Source organism: Oncorhynchus nerka, linkage group LG15, assembly GCF_034236695.1.
Source record: "Oncorhynchus nerka isolate Pitt River linkage group LG15, Oner_Uvic_2.0, whole genome shotgun sequence".
NCBI lineage: Eukaryota > Metazoa > Chordata > Actinopteri > Salmoniformes > Salmonidae > Oncorhynchus > Oncorhynchus nerka.
Window position 1 is genome coordinate 33,070,256 of NC_088410.1, and position 24,404 is coordinate 33,094,659.

At 44.1% G+C, this 24,404-nt stretch overlaps 1 protein-coding gene across 1 annotated transcript in view; it reads left to right on the forward strand.

The window, feature by feature from the left end:
• The window catches only part of LOC115142445 (netrin-1-like), a 117,195-nt gene that overhangs the window by 88,379 nt on the left and 4,412 nt on the right, over positions 1–24,404 (forward strand). The window contains exons 5-6 of the mRNA XM_029681919.2: positions 3,923–3,976; positions 18,470–18,544. Coding sequence (XP_029537779.2) covers positions 3,923–3,976; positions 18,470–18,544 — 129 coding nt within the window. The remainder of the gene's footprint in view (positions 1–3,922; positions 3,977–18,469; positions 18,545–24,404) is intronic.

Consider the following 24,404-nt stretch of genomic DNA (forward strand, 5'->3'; position numbering starts at 1 on the left):
TCCGTCCCTCCCATCCATCCATCCATCCACCCTCCCATCCATCCACCCACCCACCCACACACCCACCCTCCGTCCCTCCCATCCATCCACCCACCCACCCACCCACACGTCCCTCCCTCCTCTGTCCTGGCTTGACAAACACACACTACATGGCGCAGAATCCTACTCTTCTTCTTTCTCTCCTCCATTGGTTTCCTCAGACAAGCATTTAGTCACAGTGTTCTGACCACCCGGTAAATCTGAAAACTAAAATAAACAAATCATCCCCCAGAATCCTCTGTGAAGCCTCAACCTCCCATTGTTGACAGTCCCCATAAATACAACACTGCCAATTCCTGGTCCAGAGCCTAGTTAACGAACACCATCTCTAGGATCCACCAGTGTCCCTCATTGGCTGAAAAGGGAAAAGGGCCAATGACCAAGGGCAATCAGCATCTCAAAACAAAAATAAAATGGCTGCCACTTTATCTTAATTATTTGGCATTTGTTTTCAGACTCCAAAACAATACATTTTAATTGCTGATTTTGGTCAATAAAATGATGATTCAGAGGTTAAATAAAAGCTATTATGAAATGAATTCTTCCGAAGGGATATTTTTGGCCAATGTCCAAGCCAAGGGGATATTTAAACCTACAAACTCCATTGGAATCGGATATCTTTGATTTTCCTGGGAAAGTCGCGCCACTCAGTCGGAGGTGTGAAACTTGGAGATGCTGAGGTCCCAGCGATCAGATGGGATCAACACAAATATTTAGTTTCTTCAATAATTGCTAAATAATCTTTTTTAAAGCCCTTCCCATTAACATTTAGCGATACTGAAACCTCTTGCCAATTTCAGTTTTAACAGGGAGGGATAAAATGTCATATCTCTGACTTCACATACTTTCCAATGTAGAGGGCCATAAATCAGACCATACGAGTCGATTATGAGAAACAGGCTCATTATTATTATGTGATCTGGCACGTGTGGCTGAATCCTGATCGGCTATCAGGGCTTGGCAGGTCGATTAGCAGTGACACAGAGTAATCAGTAGGGAGTAAAAACCACATGGCCTCTGGCAGCAATTTTTTTTTCTTGTCACAAGACAAATGCTTGCATTCTTAATGAGAAATTAGGCCTGTATAAATTAGGCCTGTATAAATTAGGCCTGTATAAATTAGGCCTGTATAAATTAAACAATTAGGCCTGTCTGTATAAATTAAACAATTAAGGGAAAAGGGATACCTAATCAGTTGCACAACTGAATGCATTCAACCGAAATGTGTCTTCCACATTTAACCCAGCACGGGGGGGGGGGGCGCCCGGGGAGCAGTTGAGCAGTTGGGGGTTAACTGCCTTGCTCAAAGGCAGTACGGCAGCAACCTTTTGGTTACTGGCCCAACACTCTTAATTAACCACTAGGTGAAATAAATAAAAATAAAATAAACGATTGGGATAAGTCCTAATCAAATCAGAGGCGTTGAGCAAAAGACTTGATTCTTTCTTCCTTTACCACACAGAATCTTCATCTACAGTGGCTTGTGAAAGTATTCACCCCCTTTGGAATTTTTCCTATTTTGTTGCCTTACAACCTGGAATTAAAATGGATTTTTGGGGGGGTTTGTATCATTTGATTGACACAACATGCCTTCCACCTTGAAGATGCTAAATATTTTTTATTGTGAAACAAACAAGAAATAAGACAAAAAACTGAAAACTTGAGCGTGCATAACTATTCACCCCCCAAAGTCAATACTTTGTAGTGCCACCTTTTGCAGAAATTACAGCTGCAAGTCTCTTGAGAAATGTCTCTATAAGCTTGGCACATCTAGCCACTGGGATTTTTGCCCATTCTTCAAGGCAAAACTGCTCCAGCTCTTTCAAGTTGGATGAGTTCCTGCTGGTGTACAGCAATCTTTAATACAAACCACAGATTCTCAATTGGATTGAGGTCTGGGCTTTGACTAGGCCATTCCAAGACATTTAAATGTTTCCCCTTAAACCACTCGAGTGTTGCTTTAGCAGTATGCTTAGGGTCCTTGTCCTGCTGGAAGGTGAACCTCCATCCCAGTCTCAAATCTCTGGAAGACTGAAACAGGTTTCCATCAAGAATTTCCCTGTATTTAGTGCCATCCATCATTCCTTCAGTTCTGACCAGTTTCCCAGTCCCTGCCGATGAAAAACATCCCCACAGAATGATGGGATGGCGTTCTCGGGGTGATGGAATAGCATTTTCCATGATGGCTAAAAAGCTCAATTTTAGTCTCATCTGACCAGAGGACTTTCATCCATATGTTTTGGGAGTCACCCACATACATTTTGGCGAACACCAAACGTGTTTGCTTATTTTTGTCTGTAAGCAATGGCTTTTTTTCTGGCAACTCTTCTGTAAAGCCCAGCTCTGTGGAGTGTACCGCTTAAAGTGGTCCTATGGACAAATACTCTAATCTCCACTGTGGAGTTTTGCAGCTCCTTCAGGGTTTTCTTTAGTATCTTTGTTGCCTCTCTGATTAATGCCCACCTTGCCTAGTCTGTGAGTTTTTGTGGGTGGCCCTCTCTTGGCAAGTTTGTTGTGGTGCCATATTCTTTCCATGATTTAATAATGGATTTAACGGTGCTCTGTGGGATGTTCAAAGTTTCTGATCTTTTTTTATAACCCAAATCTGTACTTCTCCACAACTTTGTCCCTGACCTGTTTGGAGAGCTCCTTGGTCTTCATGGTGCCGCTTGCTTAGTGGTGTTGCAGACTCTGGGGGCTTTCACAACAGGTGTATATATACTGAGATCATGTGACAGATCATGTGACACTTAGATTCCACACAGGTGGACTTTATTTAATTAATGATGTGACTTCTGAAGGTAATTGGTTGCACCAGATCTTATTTAGGGGCTTCATAGCAAAGGGGGTGAATACATATACATGCACCACTTTTTTTTTTTTTTTTTTAAAGATTTTTTTTAAACAAATAATTTTTTAAATTCCACTTCACAAATTTGGACTATTTTGTGTATGTGTATTACAACAAATCCAAATAAAAATCCATTTAAATTACAGGTTGTAATGCAACAAAATAGGAAAAACGCCAAGGGGGTGAATGCTTTTGCAAGGCACTGTATGCATGACCGCCAATACACTGCTATTGTGCTCTTTTCCTTTCCTGTGTATCTTATCTATCTTGCCACCCTTTCCTTTTATCTATGTGTTCTCATTCAACTGTATCTGTGCTTCTCTGTCCTTGCTTCCCCTCGCTGCTTACACACCTGTTTCGGCGGTTTTATCCCCGTTTTGCCGCCAGTGTAACAAAATGCATTAGGTTTTATATCTATTGTTATCTAATGTTACCATCCTGCTCCTTTGGAGATAAGAGGAGCTCTTTTCATGCATGGCTTCATTCAATGTCAACTTCCTGCCTCTGTAAATAGCCTACACGAGAGGGTGAAGGAGAGCTGAGAGAAGGAAGTCTTGGGTGTAAAACCGCAGATACCTCGTCGTGGGAGCGAATAGAGGCGTGAAGGGGGAGACATTACAGATTTCACCCCCCCCCTGATATCTCCCCTCCAGATCTTAAGATTGAATCTCGCTGTTCCCCTTTGACCTGATCTGCCAGGTAGCTCCACCTGTACGGCATTCATATTAGGAAGTCCTCAGTTCTCAGACTTCCTAATATGGATGCTGTACAGCTGAGAGAGTAAGTCTCTACAGGCGAAACCTAACTAGTAATCATCCCTTCGTACAGTTACCCCACACAGCACGTCTACATCTACTGAAAAACTGTAGGTTGTACATTAATACTAAAGCTTGTCTGCTGGAAAATAAACACTCTTATTGTATTGTATACTCGTCTTAATTTGCATAACTCTTTAATTCTATGTCAAATGTATTAAAACATAATGAAGCTAATTCTTGTCTATGTTTGTGCGGTGTTTTTACCTGGAAACAGAGATTCCCGTTGTTCCCCCGACAACCACAGCCAGCAGTACAGAGGAGCCAGCAGGTGAGTGGATCCAGTCTCAGTCTGAGTCCTTATCTCTCACTACACTGCTTGTGTGATCCTAATTCCTCTGCAACATGGGATTATCAGAGCATGTTCTTGAGACTCATTTGTTGATATCAAACGGTTTAAATTCCACTGGCTACACTTGTGGCTACCCATAATGCCTTTAGCTAGGATTTGGTTTACAGTGTGTATTTAGGCTGAGCAGAAAACAGAAAGAACCGCTCTCCCTCTCTCCCATCCCCACCCCTTCTAACTAAACATTTCCTTCACGTGAAATGTTAGAGCGAGTACAGTTTAAATTGGATCCCTGTTGCCTTCCCCCTCACTCCCCTCGTTAGAAGTTCATAAATATTAAATCAATTAGCCGTTGCCTTGGGATGTAGGTCCTTTAATCTTACACTCTTCATCCAATTAACTGTGTAACTGGAACGCAGTGGGGTGTTGGCACGGCAACGTTCTGGGCCGTGATATTGTTGATCTGTTGATTTTGTCTCTCTAAGAGGAAAAGAGAGGGAATATGGTAGTGAAAGGAAGAGAGAGGAATTTGGGACTCTGGTGCTAATCAGGGAAGCGAGCTCTTTCTCGAATTCAGGAGAGATGAGACAGTAGCTTGTTCAGAGGGGATTTCTTCCAAATTATACAGTGTGCATCACTCTCCCACCAGCTACTGTCAAAACACGGCAGTATTGTATATATATAATTTAATGGACTACTTCCTTAGTTCAATCTTATTAATTAACATGGAGAGATGAAATGGAAATTGATGTAACTTTTATATAAACACCTGTTAAACTTGAAAATTAAGCTAGAGACATGGTATGAGAAAAAACTATTCAGGAAAGAATGTTAAGAACGGCATTACAAATGAGCAAAGATGGCAATGAAGATTTGTCACTAGTTAGTCACTACAAGAACCTGTCAGAGGGCAACACAGGCTACATCCTTCCCCTTTGCCCCTAACTCGTGGAAAAGTGTGGTCATAGCGATGTTCCTCTCCCAGACAGAGAGAGAAGTTGTAGCGTGCCAGAGCGGCTGGCAGCTGTTCTCAGACCTCCTGTTGGCCGTCTCTACTGCTGTTCTGACAGATCAGATTGACAGGGAAGTGAGGTTACTGCTGGTGTTGGAGAGTAAAGCCCCCCCCCCTCTTTTTTCCCTCTTTCCATCACTACTCTTCTCTTCTCTCCCTGTTTCATGCTTTTTTTTGCAATATCACCAAATCAATACAACAGGTGAATTGTGAAATGCTTAATTACAAGCCCTTAAAACCAACAATGCAGTTTTTACAAAAGACAGTTAAGAAAATATTGACTAAATAAACTAAAGTAACACAATGAAATGACAATAATAAGGCTATATACAGGGAGTACCAGTACCAAGTCAATGTGCGGGGGTACAGGTCAGTCGAGGTGACGTGTACATGTAGGTACGGGTAAAGTGACTATGCATAGATAATAAACAGCGAGTAACAGCAGTGTGAAAACCAAATAGTCCAGCTGGCCATTTTATTAATTGTTCAGCAGTCTTATGGCTTGGGGGTAGAAGCTGTTAAGGAGCCTTTTGGACCTAGACTAGGCTCTTTGGTACAGCTTGCCATGTGGTAGCAGAGAGAACAGTCTGTGACATGGGTGACTGGAGTCTTTGACAATTTTGTGGGCCTTCCTCTGACACCGCCTAGTATATAGGTCCTGGAAGGCAGGAAGCTTGGCCTCAGTGATGTACTGGGGCCATACGGACTACCCTCTGTAGCGCCTTACGGTCGGACGCCGAGCGGTTGCCATACCAGGCGGTGATGCAACTGGTCAGGATGCTCTCGATGGTGCAGCTGCATAACCTTTGAAAGGATCTGGGGACCCATCTTTTCAGTCTACTGAGGGGGAAAGGGCATTGTCGTGCCCTCTTCACAACTGTCTCGGTGTGTTTGAACCATGATAGTTTGTTGGCAATGTTGACACCAAGGAACTTGAATCTCTCGACCCACTCCACTTCAGCCCCGTCGATGTAAATGGGGGCGTGTTCGGCACTCCTTTTCCTGTAGTCCACCATCATCTCCATTTTCTTGCTCACGTTGAGGGAGAGGTACGCACCGCTGAGGGGCCCGCACCTCTGAGTGTTCCCTGTGTTAAGGGTCACTGTGGCAGATGTGTTGTTGCCTACCCTTACCACCAGGGGGTGGTCCGTCAGGAAGTCCAGGATCCAGTTGCAGAGGGAGGTGTTCAGTCCCAGGGTCCTTAGCTCAGTGATGAGTTTTGTGGGCACTATGGTGTTGAACGCTGAGCTGTAGTCAACAGCATTCTGATATAGGTGTTATTTTTGTCCAGGTGGGAAAAGGCAGTGTGGAGTGTGATTGAGATTGCATCATCTGTGGATCTCTTGGGGTGGTATGTGAATTGGAGTGGTTCTAGGGTTTCCGGGATGATGGTGTTGATGTGCGCTATGACCAGCCTTTCAAAGCACTTCATGGCTACCGGCGTGAGTGCTACGGGGCAGTAGTCATTTGGGCAGGTTACCTTCTCTTTCTTGGGCACAGGGACTATGGTGGTCTGCTTGAAATGTAGGTATTACAGACTCTGTCAGGGAGAGGTTGAAAATGTCAGTGAAGACACTTGCCAGTTGGTCCACGCATGCTCAGAGTACACATCCTGGTAATCCATCTGTTGATCTGTTTAAAGGTCTTGCTCACATCAGCTACGGAGAGAATGATCACACAGTCGTCCGGAACAGCTGGTGCTCTCATGCATGCTTCAGTGTTGCTTGCCTCGAAGCAAGCATAAAAGGCATTTAGCCTATCTGGTAGGCTCGTGTCACTGGGCAGCTCATGTCTGGGTTTCCCTTTGTAGTCTATAATTGTTTGCAAGCCCCGCCACATCCGACGAGCATCAGAGCCGGTGTAGTAGAATTCAATCTTAGTCCTGTATTGACGCTTTCCTTGTTTGGTGGTCCGTCTGAGGGCATAGTGGGATTATTGAAAAGCGTCCGGATTAGTGTCCCGCTCCTTGAAAGATGCAGCTCTAGCCTTTAGCTTGGTGCACATGTTCCTTTAATCCATGGCTTCTGGTTGGGAAATGTACAGTCACTGTGGGGACGATGTCGTCAATGCACTTATTGATGAAGCCAGTGACTGAGGTGGTATACTCCTCAATGCCATTGGATGAATCCTGGAACATATTCCAGTCTGTGCTAGCAAAACATTCCTGTAGCGTAGCATCCGCGTCAACTAACTACTTCCGTATTGAGCGAGTCACTGGTTCTGCCTGCTTTCGTTTTTGCTTGTAAGCCGGAATCAGGAGGATAGAATTATGGTTCGATTTGCCAAATGGAGGGCGGTGTGTGGAGTAAAGGTGATCTAAAGTTTATTTCCTCTGGTTGCATCTGTGACATGCAGGTAGAAATGAGGTAAAACGGATTTAAGTTTGTCTGCATTAAAGTCCCTGGCCACTAGGCGTGCCGCTTCTGAATGACCATTTTCTTGTTTGCTTATGACCTTATACAGCTCGTTGAGTGTGGTCTTAGTGCCAGGGTCGGTTTGTGGTTGTAAATAGACGGCTACGAAAAATATAGATGAAAACTCTCATGGTAGATAGTGTCGTCTACAGCTTATCATGAGGTACTCTACATCAGGCGAGCAATACCTCAAGACTATCTTAATATTAGACATTGCGCACCAGCTGTTATTGACAAATAGACACACATCCCCTCCCTAGTCTGGGAGCAACATTATATCCTTCGCATCCTTCCCTGGCTGAACTAAACAATCTGTGGGTTCCCATGTATTGTATCCTGGCCTCAGGATCTCATCTCTGTTTTTGTGCTTATTTCAGCTCATGAAACCAACACTTTAAATGTATACGTTGAACAAAAATATAAACGCAACATGTCAAGTGTTGGAGAGAGAGACATACAGACAGATGCAGATATATACATTGTTTTATCTAGATGGAGAGACTTTAAGTGACGAGTCTTGACATTATTGCTACTTTGGTTTGTAAGGTAGGACTAAAGGAAGAGAAACCGGCATGCTTGGGGTGGGCTGATTATACGCGATGCTGGACAGCTGTGCAGCAGGTGCCTCCCCCCTACCCCAACCCCATCGGAGTTGGTTGAGGGAAGTGGTGGTGGGGGGTATTAATTTGTCTCCAACTATGTGTTCTGGGTTCCCCACCTCCCTGAGTACATGGAGGGGTGGAATGCATGGCGAATATCTCGGACGGCAAGGCACAGACAAAACACATATTGTGCGGTTAGGTCACGGATAGTGTGAGTAGTCACTCCCCCTTGGTCCTCGCTTGACAGATATGTCTGTAGAGCAACGGAATGTGGAGGAGATTATAACAGCTGAGCTGACCACCATAATATCAACTAGTGACCACAACCAGGGTGGTATTAATTAGGCACGAAATGTCATAATCGCTATAAAACGGGGAGTTACTGTCGAAAGTCATCCAATGAGAAGCGTTCGTTTTCGGTTACAAAACGTTTTGGGACGGTGTGCGCTTATGAACATGATCCAGGATATGGGTCACGATGATGATGATAAGAAAGATGTGGGGGTTTTTTGTGGCTGGAATGGTTCAGGATTTGCGGTGAGACCCTCCCTGGATATTTGGGACATGAGTCTCTCTCTGGATCCACGCTACACACCCTGCTAATACTCTCTGCTGCCTCACTGGGCTTTATTACCTGCTCCTAGTTTAATATGAGAGAGAGAGAGAGGAGAGAGAGAGAGAGGCGAGAGAGAAACGTTGACCCGAGGGAGAGGGAGAGAACGGGGAGAAAATAGCATCGTAATAGCATTGTATTGGCGTGTCATCATCATCGATACCAGACCCACAATATGATTTATGGCTTGGCAATCTCAGCCTGGCTCTCACAACATGAACACATTGGCATCTGCCTCTCTCACTGTCTTCTGTTGTCTGCATGTTGGGATGGAGCCAGCATCATTGTCCACTGACTCCACTGAAACTCAATTGCAGTAATAGGGATGACCACACTCTTGTTTTCAGATTGGTTCCACAGAACATGCCGCCCAAAACAAACAACCCACAAAACCATCATGTCATGAATCATAAATAGACGCTTTCGCTCTGTTGTTTCCCAGCTCTGTCGCTTCCCAGCTCTGTCGCTCACTGGGATCGAAAACAACTTTTCTCTTACTTTAGGAGGATGAAAGAATGAATGAATGAAAGAGAGAGAAAGAGGCCTTATACAAAACCTGTCTTGCCTACTACATACAAAAACTGCATACTGTGTACTACCCATACTACATACTGTTTAGAATGTACTGTTTAGTAAAAATATATCTAGGCAACAGATATCACCATACTAGACTCACCCATACTGAGAACACGTAATCTGATGTGAAACTGCACCGTTTCCCCCCATTCTATCATTATGGTGCAGCAGGTCTCACTATCAGCTGCTGTCAAACACGTCTGGGTCTGAAAAGAGGATCATTATGGTGCAGTAGGTCTCACTATCAGCTGCTGTCAAACACGTCTGGGTCTGAAAAGAGGATCATTATGGTGCAGTAGGTCTCACTATCAGCTGCTGTCAAACACATCTGGGTCTGAAAAGAGGATCATTATGGTGCAGTAGGTCTCACTATCAGCTGCTGTCAAACACGTCTGGGTCTGAAAAGAGGAGGTCTCATATCATGGTGCAGTAGGTCTCACTATCAGCTGCTGTCAAACACGTCTGGGTCTGAAAAGAGGATCATTATGGTGCAGTAGGTCTCACTATCAGCTGCTGTCAAACACGCCTGGATCTGAAAAGAGGATCATTATGGTGCAGCAGGTCTCACTATCAGCTGCTGTCAAACACGCCTGGATCTGAAAAGAGGATCATTATGGTGCAGCAGGTCTCACTATCAGCTGCTGTCAAACACGTCTGGGTCTGAAAGAGGATCATTATGGTGCAGCAGGTCTCACTATCAGCTGCTGTCAAACACGTCTGGATCTGAAAAGAGGATTCTCTTCCTCAATAGCACGCAGCAAATTTGTAGTAGATGAAAAGCCGAAACGAGTATGACACGGCATACCATTTTTTTTTAACATACTATAAAACGTTCTATTTTCACATACCAAAAATACCAAGAATTCCTACTGTTTAGAACGCAATTATGGGTATTTGGACACGGCCAGTGTTGTGTTTGAGACCACCTAAACTGAGACCGATTCAAGACCAAGACCGGAGAAAATCAAGTCCGAGGCTGGAGGGGGGCGATACCGAGTCAAGACCGAGTCAAGACCAGACAAATGCAAGTCCAATTCAAGACCATGACTGTAATAGTGTCATATCGCCACGATAAGAGTTCAAAATGTTCTGTGTTCATATTTCAGAAGAGCAGTTTGTTCTTCCTTACACAGAGACAAGACCGAGACACTCAATATTTGGTCTCGAGACCGGTCTCAAGGACTACAACACTGGACACGGCCAGAGAGAAGAAAGAAATGAAGAAACAAAGAAAAAGAAAGAAAGAAAGAAAACAATTAAGAAAACTCTCTTTGGACAGGGTCCAGCCCTACTGCAATGATCCCAGCAGCCCAACAGCCCCGGCACTGTGGCTATAATCTAATTACATGCTTTATTTGCCACAATTTGTCTCTCAATCAGTCTTGTTCACGGAGAAGAAAGAAGTAGGGAGGAGAAAGGCCTCCCCCATGCCCCTATTTACACCTCTTTGTTCCAGCTAAGCAGGTCCCTGTCACTGGGTCCTGTCTAGGTCTTTGCGCTACTTTTATCCATGTAGATAAAAGTCTGAAAAATGTGCCTAGGACTTAAAGACTGTAAGAGGGTGTCAATCAATCTCTCCCACTGCTAAAGAAACACAGACACATCCAGGCGGCAAAGGAGCGTCTCTCAGCGTTTCTCCTTCCTCGCTCAAACAACGGAGAAACAAAGGGAACGACACCTCCCAGTAAGAGAGCGTAGAGAGGGGATGGAGAGAGGAGGCGCGGAGGGGAGGTACACAGAGCTCAGGGCCCCTGGACTCATTCCACTTCCCCTGACTAGAGTGTCCCACACAAAGGGTACATTTGTCCTCGCGGTGGGGGACTGCCTGGTCCTGTATGGGGATCTGGGGGTGCTCGTCTCAGGAGTACACTAATGGCCAACGAGCGCTATCAAAGGAAAGTATCATGATGCCATCAAGGGGGTTTATGGGAAAGCAAAAGCAGCCTTTTCCACAGGTCCGGGTCGTCATTTACATGGAAATCAGGCGCCGCTCTGCCTAGTATAGACTCAATTTCATCTACTGTGCCATTTTTCCCCTCACAACTACCTTCTCCAACCCCATCAGCTGAGACGATTTTGGGATTACTTGAAACCCCTCACCCCGCCAACCAACTTCATCCTCTTCTAGTGTCCCCCCAGCCACTCTCCCACCCTCCTCTACTTTGGGTGCATTTTTCCTCGTTTCAGCGTTACTCAGGCAACCTCATTCACCCAGAATATAAAGGGAAGTATAAGGCAGGCATGGAGCACGGACCTGGTCACAACAATGAAGTTTGTTCATATTCAGGCTGGCTGAAAGGTCTTATCCTTCCTCCTACCAGCCCATCACCCTGCTTAACACATCACCCCCTCCCCTACTCATCCTTCCCTCTCACTCCCTCCCTCTCTCTCCCTTCATGTCTCACTTTGTGAAAAGATAGCACGATTAAAATCTTTTCAGAGGAGAGTTGAGGGAACTGTGCCGATACAGTACTCTGGATCCAATTTGTGTCAGAGAGTGAAAAAAGGGAAACAAAAGATTTTAATTCCTATGTTTGGCCTGGCGTCATGCACTCTTTACTGAAGGTGACTGGCGGTGTGGCAGCGGAGCGTGGGGCAATCAGGAAAGCCTTGGCACCTTTTCTGCCGAGGTTAAATCAGAGAAGTGGGCTGTGTGGATATACACTTAAAGTCCCAGTAATTCATCACAAACCTGTACTCATTACCTAACCGAACTGAGTCAAGGCAAGCAGTACTACTCTGGCCTGATGCTTCTACCATAGTTGCTAGAACTGTGGAATAAAGTAAATATCTGAGCCAGCACAGTACAGTTCAGAGGCTTCATTTATAAATGCTGTGTACATATAAAATATTCCCCTAAACATGCCTGCTCCCATTTTCCTGTAAAAGTTGCCATTTATAAAAACAGAACAACCTTTTCTAGTGGTTGAAGTATTGTATTGCAAACATGCAAGTATTGTGTGCAAAATCAGGGATATGATGACATGATTTTCCCCCAAAACCCCCACAAAAAACCATGAAAACATAACAACAAGATGCTGCCATTTGCCATTAGTGAGAAGAGTGAAATCAATGTATTTTATTTTTGGAATCTAAAATAATTTGATCTACAGAACCAGAAAGTAGTCATACCTCTTGACTTATTCTACATTCGTTGTGTTACAGCCTGAATTCAAATGGATTGCAAAGTGAAAACATGTTTTTAGAATTGTTTTGCAAATGTATTGAAAATTAAATACAGAAATAACTAAGTTACATAAGTATTCACACCCACGAGTTAATACATGTTAGAATCACCTTTGGCAGCGATTACAGCTTTGAGTCCTTCTGGGTAGGTCTCTAAGAGCTTTCCACACCTGAATTGTGCAACATTTGCCTATTATTCTTTAAACAAATGTCAAGTTTGATCATTGCTAGACAGCCAATTTCAAGTCTTGCTATAGATTTTCAAGTCAAAACTGTAACTAGGCCACTCAGGAACATTCAATGTCGTCTTGGTAAGCAACTATTTAATTTGATTGTCATGCTGAAAGGTGTCTCCCAGTGTCTGTTGGAAAGCAGACTGAACCAGGTATTCCGTTAGGATTTTGCCTGTGCTTGGCTCTATTCCGTTTCTTAGTGCTTGCTGATAACAAGCATACCCATAACATGATGCAGCAACCACCATGCTTGAAAATATGAAGAGTGGTACTCAGTGATGTGTTGAAAATGTCCCAAACATAACACTTTGTATTCAGGACAAAAAGTTTATTCCATTGACACATTTTTTGCTGCATTACTTTTGTGACTTGTTGCAAACAGGATGCATGTTTTGTAATATTTGTATTCTCTACAGGCTTCCTTCTTGTCACTCTGTCATTTAGATTAGTATTGTGGAGTAACTACATCCTCTGTTTTCTCCTATCACAGCCATTAAACTTTGTAGCTGTTTTGGTGAAATCCTTGAGCGGTTTCCTTCCTCTCCGGCAAATGAGTTAGGAAGGACGCCTGTATCTTTGTAGTGACTGAGTGTATTGATATACAGTCCAAAGTGTAATTAATAACTTATATATTATATTATATATTAAATGTCTGTTTATTGTATTTGTTTACTCATCTACCAATATGTGCTCTTCTTTGCAAGGCATTGGAAAACCTCCCTGGTCTTTGTGGTTGAATCTGTGTATGAAATGTACTGTTCGACTGAGGGACCTTATAGATAATTGTATGTGTGGGGTACAAAGTTGAGGTAGTCACTCAAATCATGTTAAACATTATTATTGGACACATTGTGAGTCCATGCAATGTATTCTGTGACTTATTAATCACATTTCTACTCCTGAATTTATGTAGGCTTGCTATAACTAAGGGGTTGAATAATAATTGACTCAAGACATTTCAACTTTTCATTTTTATTTCATTTGTAAACATTTCTAAAAACACAATTCCACTTTGACATTACGAGGTATTGCATGTAGGCCTGGGGTTATTTTCATGACCGCTGCAGAATAAATTCCTCCTATTTTCTAGCCATGATCGGGTAATTTTCCCTATGTAGCCATACAACAAATTACAATGCATCTCCCATTTAATTGGGACTAGTAGCCTAAATAGATTCAGTTTTTTTAAGCTTACCTTGCTTTTTGCCTGAGTAACCTCTGGTGGCAGAGCATTCCATGATAACATGGCTCTATACATACTGTACAGTACCTAGCCTAAATAGATAGACTATGTACAGTGCCTTCAGAAAGTATTCAGACCCCTTGACTTTTTCCACATTCTGTTACGTTACAGCCTTATTCTAAAATGTATTAAATAGTCCCCCCCCCTCATCAATCTACGCACAATACCCCATAATGACAAAGCAAAAACAGGTTTTTAGTATTTTTTGCTAATTTATAAAACTTCAAAAACTGAAATACCACATTTACATAAGTATTCAGACCCTTTACTCTGTACTTTGTTGAAGCACCTTTGGCAGCAATTACAGCCTAGAGTCTTCTTGGGTATGATGCTACAAGCTTGGCACACCTGTATTTGGGGAGTTTCTCCCATTCTTCTCTGCAGATCTTCTCAAGCTATGTCAGGTTGGATGGGGAGCGCTGCTGCACAGCTCTTTTTCAGGTCTCTCCAGAGATGTTCGATCAGGTTCAAGTCCGGGCTCTGGCTGGACCACTCAAGGACATTCAGAGGATTGTCCCGAAGCCACTCCTACGTTGTCTTGGCTGTGTGCTTAGGATCGTTGTCCTGTTGGAAGGTGAAACTTCGCCCCAGTCTGAGGTCTTGAGCACTCTGGAGCAGGTTTTCATCAAGGATCTCTCTGTACTTTGCCTTGTTCATCTTTGCCTCAATCCTGACGAGTCTCCCAGTCACTGCTGCTGAAAAACATCCCCACAGCATGATGCGGCCACCACCATGCTTCACCGTAGAGATTGTGCCCGGTTTCCTCCAGGCATGACGATTGGCATTCAGGCCAAAGAGTTCATCAGACCAGATAATCTTGTTTATCATGGTCTGAGAGTCTGATTGGTGAAGTGCTGCAGAGATGGTTGTCCTTCTGGAAGTTTCTTCCATCTCCACAGAGGAACTGGAGCTCTGTCAGAGTGACCATTAGGTTCTTGGTCACCTCCCTGACCAAGGCCCTTCTCCTCCGATTGCTCAGTTTGGCCGGGGCTGCCAGTTCTGGGAAGAGTCTTGGTGGTTCCAAACATTTTCCATTGAAGAATGATGGAGACCACTGTGTTCTTGGGGACCTTCAATGTTGCAGAAATGTTTTGTTACCCTTCCCCAGATCTGTACCTCGACACAATCCTGTCTCGGAGCTCTACGGACAATTCCTTCAACCTCATGGCTTGGTTTTTGTTCTGACATGCACTGTCAACCGTGGGACCTTATATAGACAGGTGTGTGTCTTTCCAAGTCATGTCCAATCAATTGAATTTCCCACAGGTGGACTCCAATCAAGTTGTAGAAACATCTCATGGATGATCAATGGAAACAGGATGCACCTGAGCTCAATTTCGAGTCTCATAGCAAAGGGGCTGAGTACTTATGTAAATAAGGTATTTCTGTTTTTTATTTTTAATACATTAGCAAACATTTCTAAAAACCTGTTTTCGCTTTGTCATTATGGGGTTATTGTGTGTAGATTGCTTAGGATTTTTTTTGTATTTAATCCGAAGGTACTGTGTTTCCAGTTTTGCTGTAGCCGATGTGATCCCACAGGCAGGGCAGATTATAACACACAGTCGAATTTCACAGGTGAACAGACAGTCAACCTTTTACATTGAAGAATGCATGTACAGTAATACTGTAATAATACAAAATGTTACCCTAGGACAATGTTTCAGAATTCACGACAGTCTGGAATATTTTGGGAAAAAGTCGATACAAAACATTGTTGGATTCAAACGTTCTGCTGACAGGTCTAAATTCATTTTCCATCATTTTTTCTTTCAGAAACTGTCACAGTCATTTGCGAAACAGAGAATAAATTACTGCAAAAGGTTCAAACATGCTGGCAACACCTCCAGAAACATTTGATAACATTTATTTTTGATTTCTAATAGTTCCAGATTATACAGCAAATAAATGTGTTAATTGTAAAACCATAAAAGGTGAATGCAGGGCGTTTCCATGCATGAGTTATAATGCACGTTCTCGCGCACACAGTTTTACGACGGGCTGATTTATAACAGGAAACATGCATATGTATGGCATCCACCAAGTTTATAAATATTTTTTGATTATTATTTTTTATTACGTATTATTTTCAGAAATTGCACATGCAGATATTTAGTCTGAAATGTACGCAATGGTTATAAATGAGGCCCATGGCCGGGCCCTAGATTTGTCAGGTATTTATTTGTTCACTGTGGAGGAGTGGACACCAGAAAGGGCTTTGGCTAACGCTTCATGGGCCGCTAATTTCCTTCCTGACCTCCTTTTGTCGTGACTATGACCCTCTACCTCCCCTCCTCCCACCCATCACTGGGACCACCACCCCTAGGTTCCCCTATTGCAATAAATGCCAAAGCTTGACACGGCCCTGGGGGGGTCTCGAAGGGTGGGTTTGGGGGGCGAGTTGAAAAGGAATGGGAGTTGGGGTAAGTCGGTGGGGGCCTGAAAGTAAGTCGGTGGGGGGTCTGAAAAGTGGGGTTTGGAGGGACATAGCGGTTGAGTTGACAAGAGTTGGCATAGCCACGGGAAGATGTATTGATTTGGGGGTGCAAAAAAATTATTAAGAAACATATATATATATATATATATTTCTTAATATTTTTTTAATTAAGAAATATATATATTAGATATTTTTTTGCACCCCCAAATCAAAACATCTTCCTGTGGCTATGCCAACTCCCTTCTTCTTTGTGTATATATATATATATATATATATATATATATATATATATGAATAATAAAGCATTGGATGCATCTCTAATTGTATTTGCATAATGGCCTTTTGAGGATTTCCCCATGAGTTTTTTTAGTATGGTTTGGATTTTATTTTGCCTAACGTCATTTATATGATAGAAAACATTTGCATCATCTTTTTAAATACCACCCCGAAATGACCGTGACCGTGACCTGACACTGACAAACTGAGAGCAATAAGAATGATCTGGTCTTGAAAGCAAACAATAGCCTAGGCCAATGAAGAGACATTTGTACAATATTAGGAGAAATGTATATACACAGAGTGTACATTATTATGAGGAATATATATATAAATATATATATACACAGATTGTACATTATTAGGAGGAATATATATAAATACACACACACAGATTGTATATTATTAAAAGTATCCACAGCATGGTTGAGTACTCATTTCTGATTGGTTAGAAGGGAATTCTAGAATGGACATTAAAACCAGATAACGGGACAGTTGGAAAAGATCTCGGGGACACCTTGCAATCATTACGCAATATTCGCCGACACATGCAGACCGTACTTGTTACAAAGTTACAAAAAGCTAAACCAAAAACCACACATACTGAAATTGTATACATTGTAAATGCAGGTTCAACAGGGGAAACGTTTTCTAGCTACAGTAGCATTTTTTGCAGATACATCATTTTTGGGAGCATCTGATGACCTAACGTGGTGAGTGATGAACATACATTTTCCCGATCCACACTGTTGTAGTCCTGATGCAAGTGGCGCTATGCTGTCAAATCCTCACTTATGTTTCTGGTTTGACCAGCTGTTTTCAGCAACTGGTATTTTTGAATTCGGTTGTCATATTGCCAGGTTCGCTAGCAACAAACTATACTCCTCTCTTAATCCATAGATGTATAATCAATAGATGTATAATCCATAGATGTATAATCCATAGATGTATAATCCATAGATGTATAACCCATAGATGTATAATCCATAGATGTATAACCCATAGATGTATAATCCATAGATGTATAACCCATAGATGTATAACCCATAGATGTATAACCCATAGATGTATAACCCATAGATGTATAACCCATAGATGTATAATCCATAGATGTATAATCCATAGATGTATAACCCATAGATGTATAACCCATAGATGTATAATCAATAGATGTATAATCCATAGATGGCAGCTTCCATTTAGGTCATGACTGGCATCTATTGCTAGTGTACCCATGAGTTTAATAGTCAAACAGCTAGTCTTGTTCTATATTTGATGAGAGTGATTTCCCAACTGTAAGTGATAAAACTTAGCTATTTTTTAGAAGCTATTGAGATTCTGCGGCTAAATTATATGGAGATGGATTTTTCCACCAAGAGTACTACATAATTTCAGGCAAAATGATTTACATTTATCAACAGGCGATGCAGCATCTCCAGCACCCCTACTTCCTGCGGCTATTGGTGTTGGGGGACTGGGAGTGCTTCCACAGGCCTTAATCAGTCCCAAACTGGCACTTTGACAGGGGGATGTTGGGTGGCGGTCGGCATGGGGATTGGGGGGGTTAATTTGAGTGGTTTTCTGAAGCCGTGGCACAATAAGCAGCAGTCCAGAGGTCCTCCCATCAGAGCTATAGGGCCGGGCGGTCGCCTGCAGCCGCGGGACCCTTTTTGTCTGTCTCATTTCTATTGGCCATCACTCCTCTCAATGCACCATAAAGCCCTATTAGAGGAAGACACAATTGAACCTGCCAGATGCGTATCGCAAGGAATTCTGAAGGAGATGTAGTGTCACTTTTGTCTTTTTTCACAGTTTGTGTTGCTCCCTCTTTAGTTGTTTTAACCTAGTGTGGATCTCTCTCTCTCTCTCTCTCTCTCTCTCAGACTGTGACTCCTATTGCAAGGCGTCGAAAGGCAAACTGAAGATCAACATGAAGAAATACTGCAAGAAAGATTACGGTGAGTTGAGTTCAATCCTCTGTACAGTCTACAATCCTACAGTAGAAGCTCACACTGCCTCCTGAGCCCTGGTGGACTTGGGAACTCAGCCAGCTCAAGTAGCTAGCTACATCTTTATTTACAACACCCAGCACCAAGCCCAGGCATCCCCCCCAGGACAACCCTACAGTAGAAGCTCACGCTGCCTCCTGAGCCCTGGTGGACTTGGGAACTCAGCCAGCTCAAGTAGCTAGCTACATCTTTATTTACAACACCCAGCACCAAGCCCAGGCATCCCCCCCAGGACAACCCTACAGTAGAAGCTCACGCTGCCTCCTAAGCCCTGGTGGACTTGGGAACTCAGCCAGCTCAAGTAGCTAGCTACATCTTTATTTACAACACCCAGCACCAAGCCCAGGCATCCCCCCCAGGACAACCCTACAGTAGAAGCTCACGCTGCCTCCTGAGCCCTGGTGGACTTGGGAACTCAGCTAGCTCAAGTAGCTAGCTACATCTTTATTTACAACACCCAGCACCAAGCCCAGGCATCCCCCCAGGACAACCCTACAGTAGAAGCTCACGCTGCCTCCTGAGCCCTGGTGGACTTGGGAACTCAGCCAGCTCAAATAGCTAGCTACATCTTTATTTACAACACCCAGCACCAAGCCCAGGCATCCCCCCAGGACAACCCTACAGTAGAAGCTCACGCTGCCTCCTGAGCCCTGGTGGACTTGGGAACTCAGCCAGCTCAAGTAGCTAGCTACATCTTTATTTACAACACCCAGCACCAAGCCCAGGCATCCCCCCCAGGACAACCCTACAGTAGAAGCTCACGCTGCCTCCTGAGCCCTGGTGGACTTGGGAACTCAGCTAGCTCAAGTAGCTAGCTACATCTTTATTTACAACACCCAGCACCAAGCCCAGGCATCCCCCCCAGGACAACCCTACAGTAGAAGCTCACGCTGCCTCCTGAGCCCTGGTGGACTTGGGAACTCAGCCAGCTCAAGTAGCTAGCTACATCTTTATTTACAACACCCAGCACCAAGCCCAGGCATCCCCCCCAGGACAACCCTACAGCTCCTGGGCATTCTAGGGACAGCTTACTCCAGCTTTTCAAGAAAGAAAGTCAAAGGATCAAACAAAGGGGGGGGGGACAAGCCATCAGAGAGAAGAGCTTAGGGTGTGAGGATAGAAGGGTGCGAAGGGGGTGGGGGGGGGGGGCGGATGATGGACAGCCCAGCAGGTATTTAAGGGCAAGGCGGATAATGGATAAAGCAAAGTTGGTGTGACGGACAGTTGGGGTGCGCGTCTAAAGGTCCTCATTAAGGGGAACTTAAAGGATGGGCCTTTTCAGACAGGCATTCCTGTGGCCATCCCATCCGGCTGCCCTGGTCATTGAAAAGGTTGAAAGGTTGAAAAGGTGCTTTAGGTGGTTAAGACCCTGGTGAAGGTTGTGGAGGTTTGACCCCGACCTGATTGAAGCCAGTCTGTTAAATCAGTCAACCAAGAAGGGGAATCCTGCCTGAAAATACCTTGGCAGATTGAATGAATGACGGCCCAGGCATTGTTCCTGAGTTTTTGAGGTTGGATCCAGGCATGGTGTCAGGAGGAATCCCCTGTGCCACAAATGAAAAGTGGCTTAAATTCTCTCATTGCAGCTCTTTTTTATTTGATTTTATTTCACCTTTATTTAACCAGGTAGGCCAGTTGAGAACCAGTTCACATTTACAACTGCAACCTGGCCAAGATAAAGCAACGCAGTGCGAAAAAAACAACAACACAGAGTTACACATAAACAAACAGTCAATAAAATAAAATAACGATTTTTCTATTTATGTACAGTGTGTGCAAATGTAGAAGAGTAGGGAGGTAGGCCATAAATAGGCCCTAGAGCCAAAAATAATTACAATTTAGCATTAATACTGGAGTGATAGATGCAGATGATGATGTGCAAGTAGAGATACTGGGGTGCAAAAGAGCAAGAGGGTAAGTAATAATATGGGGATAAGGTAGTAGGGTGTGCTATTTACAGATTGGCTGTGTACAGGTACAGTGATCGGTAAGCTGCTCTGACAGCTGATGCTTATAGTTAGAGAGGGAGATAAAAGACTCAAGAGATTTTTGCAATTCGTTCCAGTCATTGGCAGCAGAGAACTGGAAGGAAAGGCAGCCAGAGGAAGTGTTATCTTTGGGAATGACCAGTGCAATATACCTGCTGGAGCGCGTGGGTGTTGCTATGGTGACCAGTGAGCTGAAATAAGGCGGAGCTTTACCTAGCAAAGACTTATAGATGACCTGGAGCCAGTGGGTTTGGCGACAGATATGTAGTGGGGGCCAGCCAACAAGAGCATACAGGTCGCAGTGGTGGGTAGTATATGGGGCTTTGATGATAAAACAGATGGCACTGTGATAGACTGCATCCAGTTTGCTGAGTAGAGTGTTGGGGGCTATTTTGTAAATTACAATCGCCGAAGTCGAGGATCGGTAGGATAGTCAGTTTTATGAGGGTGTGTTTGGTGGAATGAGTGAAGGATGCTTTGTTGTGAAATAGGAAGCCGATTTTAGATTTAATTTTGGATTGGAGATGCTTAATGTGAGTCTGGAAGGAGAGTTTACAGTCTAACCAGGCACCTAGGTATTTGTAGTTGTCCACATATTCTAGGTCAGACCCGTCCAGAGTAGTGACGCTAGTCTGGCGGGAGGGTGCGGGCAGCAATCGGCACTTAGTTTTACTAGCATTTAAAAGCAGTTGGAGGCCACGGAAGGAGTATTGTATGGTGTTGAAGCTCGTTTGGAGGTTTGTTAAACAGTGTCCAAAGAAGGGCCAGATGTATACAGAATGGTGTCCTCTTTAAGAGGCAATTGCTAAAAAAATATGGAAGTTTATAGATGTGAAAATACTCTACCGTGTGGTGTTTGGTAAATGCTTGCCATGCATATGTATATGCAAATTTATGTATTTATTTACTTTTCTGCTTTTCTGCACACCAGTATCTCTACCTGCACATGACCATCTGATCATTTATCACTCCAGTGTTAATCTGCTAAATTGTAATTATCCGCCTACCTCCTCAAGCCTTTTGCACACAATGTATATAGACTCTTTTTTTCCTACTGTGTTATTGACTTGTTTATTGTTCACTCCATGTGTAACTCTGTGTTGTTGTCTGTTCACACTGCTATGCTTTATCTTGGCCAGGTCACAGTTGTAAATGAGAACCTGTTCTCAACTAGCCTACCTGGTTAAATAAAGGTGAAATAAAGAAAAAATACAAAAATAAAGAAAAGTTCTGCACCACAGTAACTAGTTTGTAGCCATTTGTAGGCGAGCAGGTTTAATGAGTGGTAAAAAAACAAAAGCTCTGTGGATCATTGATCCCCGGCAGCGGAGCTCATGTGTGAAGGAGGTGTATTAGTTAGGGTCTCCAGTGAGTCAGGCATTAGGAGCCCTCGGTGGAGGATTTGGAACATGCACCTCCAATGGAGTGTAACGGGGCCATGTTTCTCCTCTCAGGCCCACGCAAGAATCAATGGACTCCCCGTAGGGAGACGCACTCTGTCCTGGGGAAGCTCAGTGATGTGTTGTGGTCTTCAGCTGTACAAACTCTTACCCTTATACACTGAAAATAAGTCTGTCTATGAGTCAGAGCTTGTCAGTGCCCACTGAAGACCCATAGGGGAGAGGAGATGAGGAGTGAGGTGGGACCCTACCCAGGTGCACCCCAGGTGCATGTCATCAAGACATCATAGTGTGTCTCACTGTAGCTCAGACTCAGCAGTGTTGAGAGCGCAGCTCAACAACACAGGGAGTGTCCTCTACCCCCATCCTAGTCTCTCATAGGCAGGCAGGTCTGGCATGCACCGGAGGAGGAGTGTGTAGAGGGGACCTGCTGGTATTGATGAGTGATCCCAGCACCACCCCAGCATGCCTCAGAGAAGGCATGGTGTGTGTGTGTGTGTGTAATAGTCCACAGTGGGGTTAGGGTACATGCTCCTGGGCTTCAGAGCAGGCGACAGTAAGGGAACCCCCACTGTTTTACTCTTACTGTTCTCCTCAATGTCCAATTACAGGCAATTTCCTCTGCTTCCCCCCTGGCCCTCTCCAACATTACCCAAGCCCTACGCATACCTCCCTAACCTGCCCTGGGCCCTGGGGCCGGCCTCCCTGCCAAGGCCTGGGTCTAATCCATTTTCTCCCTGCCTCGCCATACCTCAGGGGGGCTTTGTACTGGTCCTGTACAGGGATAAGACTCGCCTCGCACTTTACACTTCAGGAAGGTTTACTGGAGGGTCCTGGTGTGGCGGAGAGCATTAGGAGTGCAGTGTCTCGCTGTGCCTTGGGTCTATGCTGGATAATATGCAGACACACTTCAACCCCCATAGAGAACCACTTGGATACAGCAATTTCTCCATACAAAAGGCCTGAAATGACAGTGGAACAGGGCTTCACAATAGGTTGAGTTATTTATAGTTTGGTCTCTCAGGGTTTCACCCTGTGTTGTTGTGTAGACACAAACAGAGAGCGCCTTCCAGTGGTGACACCAGGGAAGGACAGGGTGACAGAGGGCACCAATAGGGTTCACCACCAGGTCAACAGCCAGTTCAACCAATGCCCATGCTAATGCTAGCAGAAAAGAACACTAGGGCCCTATTTGATTACCCTGTGATCTACCATGCATGGCGTCAAATCTGCAGTGCAGTGCAGGACACGTCTCATTTGGAGCCATTGAGAGAGCCATTACATTCATGCTCAGGTTAAGCGAATGACCCCTGGTTTAACGACTGCTGTTACATTTTAAGGTGATCTATGCTGCGTTTGAGAGCTGTTGGCGAGCAATGGAACATATTGTCAACGTCGCACTCCTTGATCCTCTCCGTAATAAATCATACTATCACAGAGCCGCTCCCCCAAAACCCCATCTCCTTACAGCCCATCCCTGCCTCTTAATCACGCCCCAAATCAAATCCCCTGACATCTATAATGGACGTGGAGCTGGATCTGCTACCGGACGACTTTGTCTTGACAGCATTTCCCTTGGAGGATACAAGCCTCTGATGGGCGTCTGGTTAGGTTACAGGTCCAGTCTCCTGTCCACTGGGGCCGGTTGAGTAGGTAGTTGCTGATGACTCCACTAGAATCAGCGCCAAATGGAGAAGCCAAACTCACTTTTTTTTTTAAAGAGAATAGAACAGAACCCTGCTCTTGAGGCTTTGTCAGTTATGGTGTTTTCAGTGTCCTGTAATGCCGCTTGGACAGTGGAGATCACAGCGTCTCATGGTGCTAGTCTGTGGAGCCAGTAGCGCTGACTGGAGACGCACATGGACCAGTGGACACAGAGGACTAAGAGCTAGAGGATTCAGCTACAGACAGCAGGATACCCGCCGTCAGTATTGCCTGCTTCACTGTCTGTCTGATACCCATACTTGACTTACAGATGTAGGATCTTAATATGAGCCAGTCTCCTACAGCAGGAAAATAATCCTACAGCAACAGGAAATGTAAATTACTATGTGGATTATAATTAATGGACATTTTTGTATTGTAAGGGAACATCAAATCTGAAATTACAAAGTTTAAATTACAAACAGTAGAAACCTTTTTAAAACTCAAAGACACTACAAGTTTTAAATGTCCTATGTTGCAGGAAACTTCACCTGCAACAGGGTGATTAAATTAAGATCCTGCATCTGTAGTGGGAGATACACTAGCACTTTTCTCTCCCTCCAATCATACAGAACGGCCAGAGAGAGAGAGAGATGAGAGAGAGATGAGAGAGAGATGTCTTGGCAAAGTTTTTGCAAGAAGGAAAAGGGATTCCATGGGAAATGTCTGACTCGGTCAAACTGAATTATTTTGTCCCAGGGTGACATAGCAACTGTT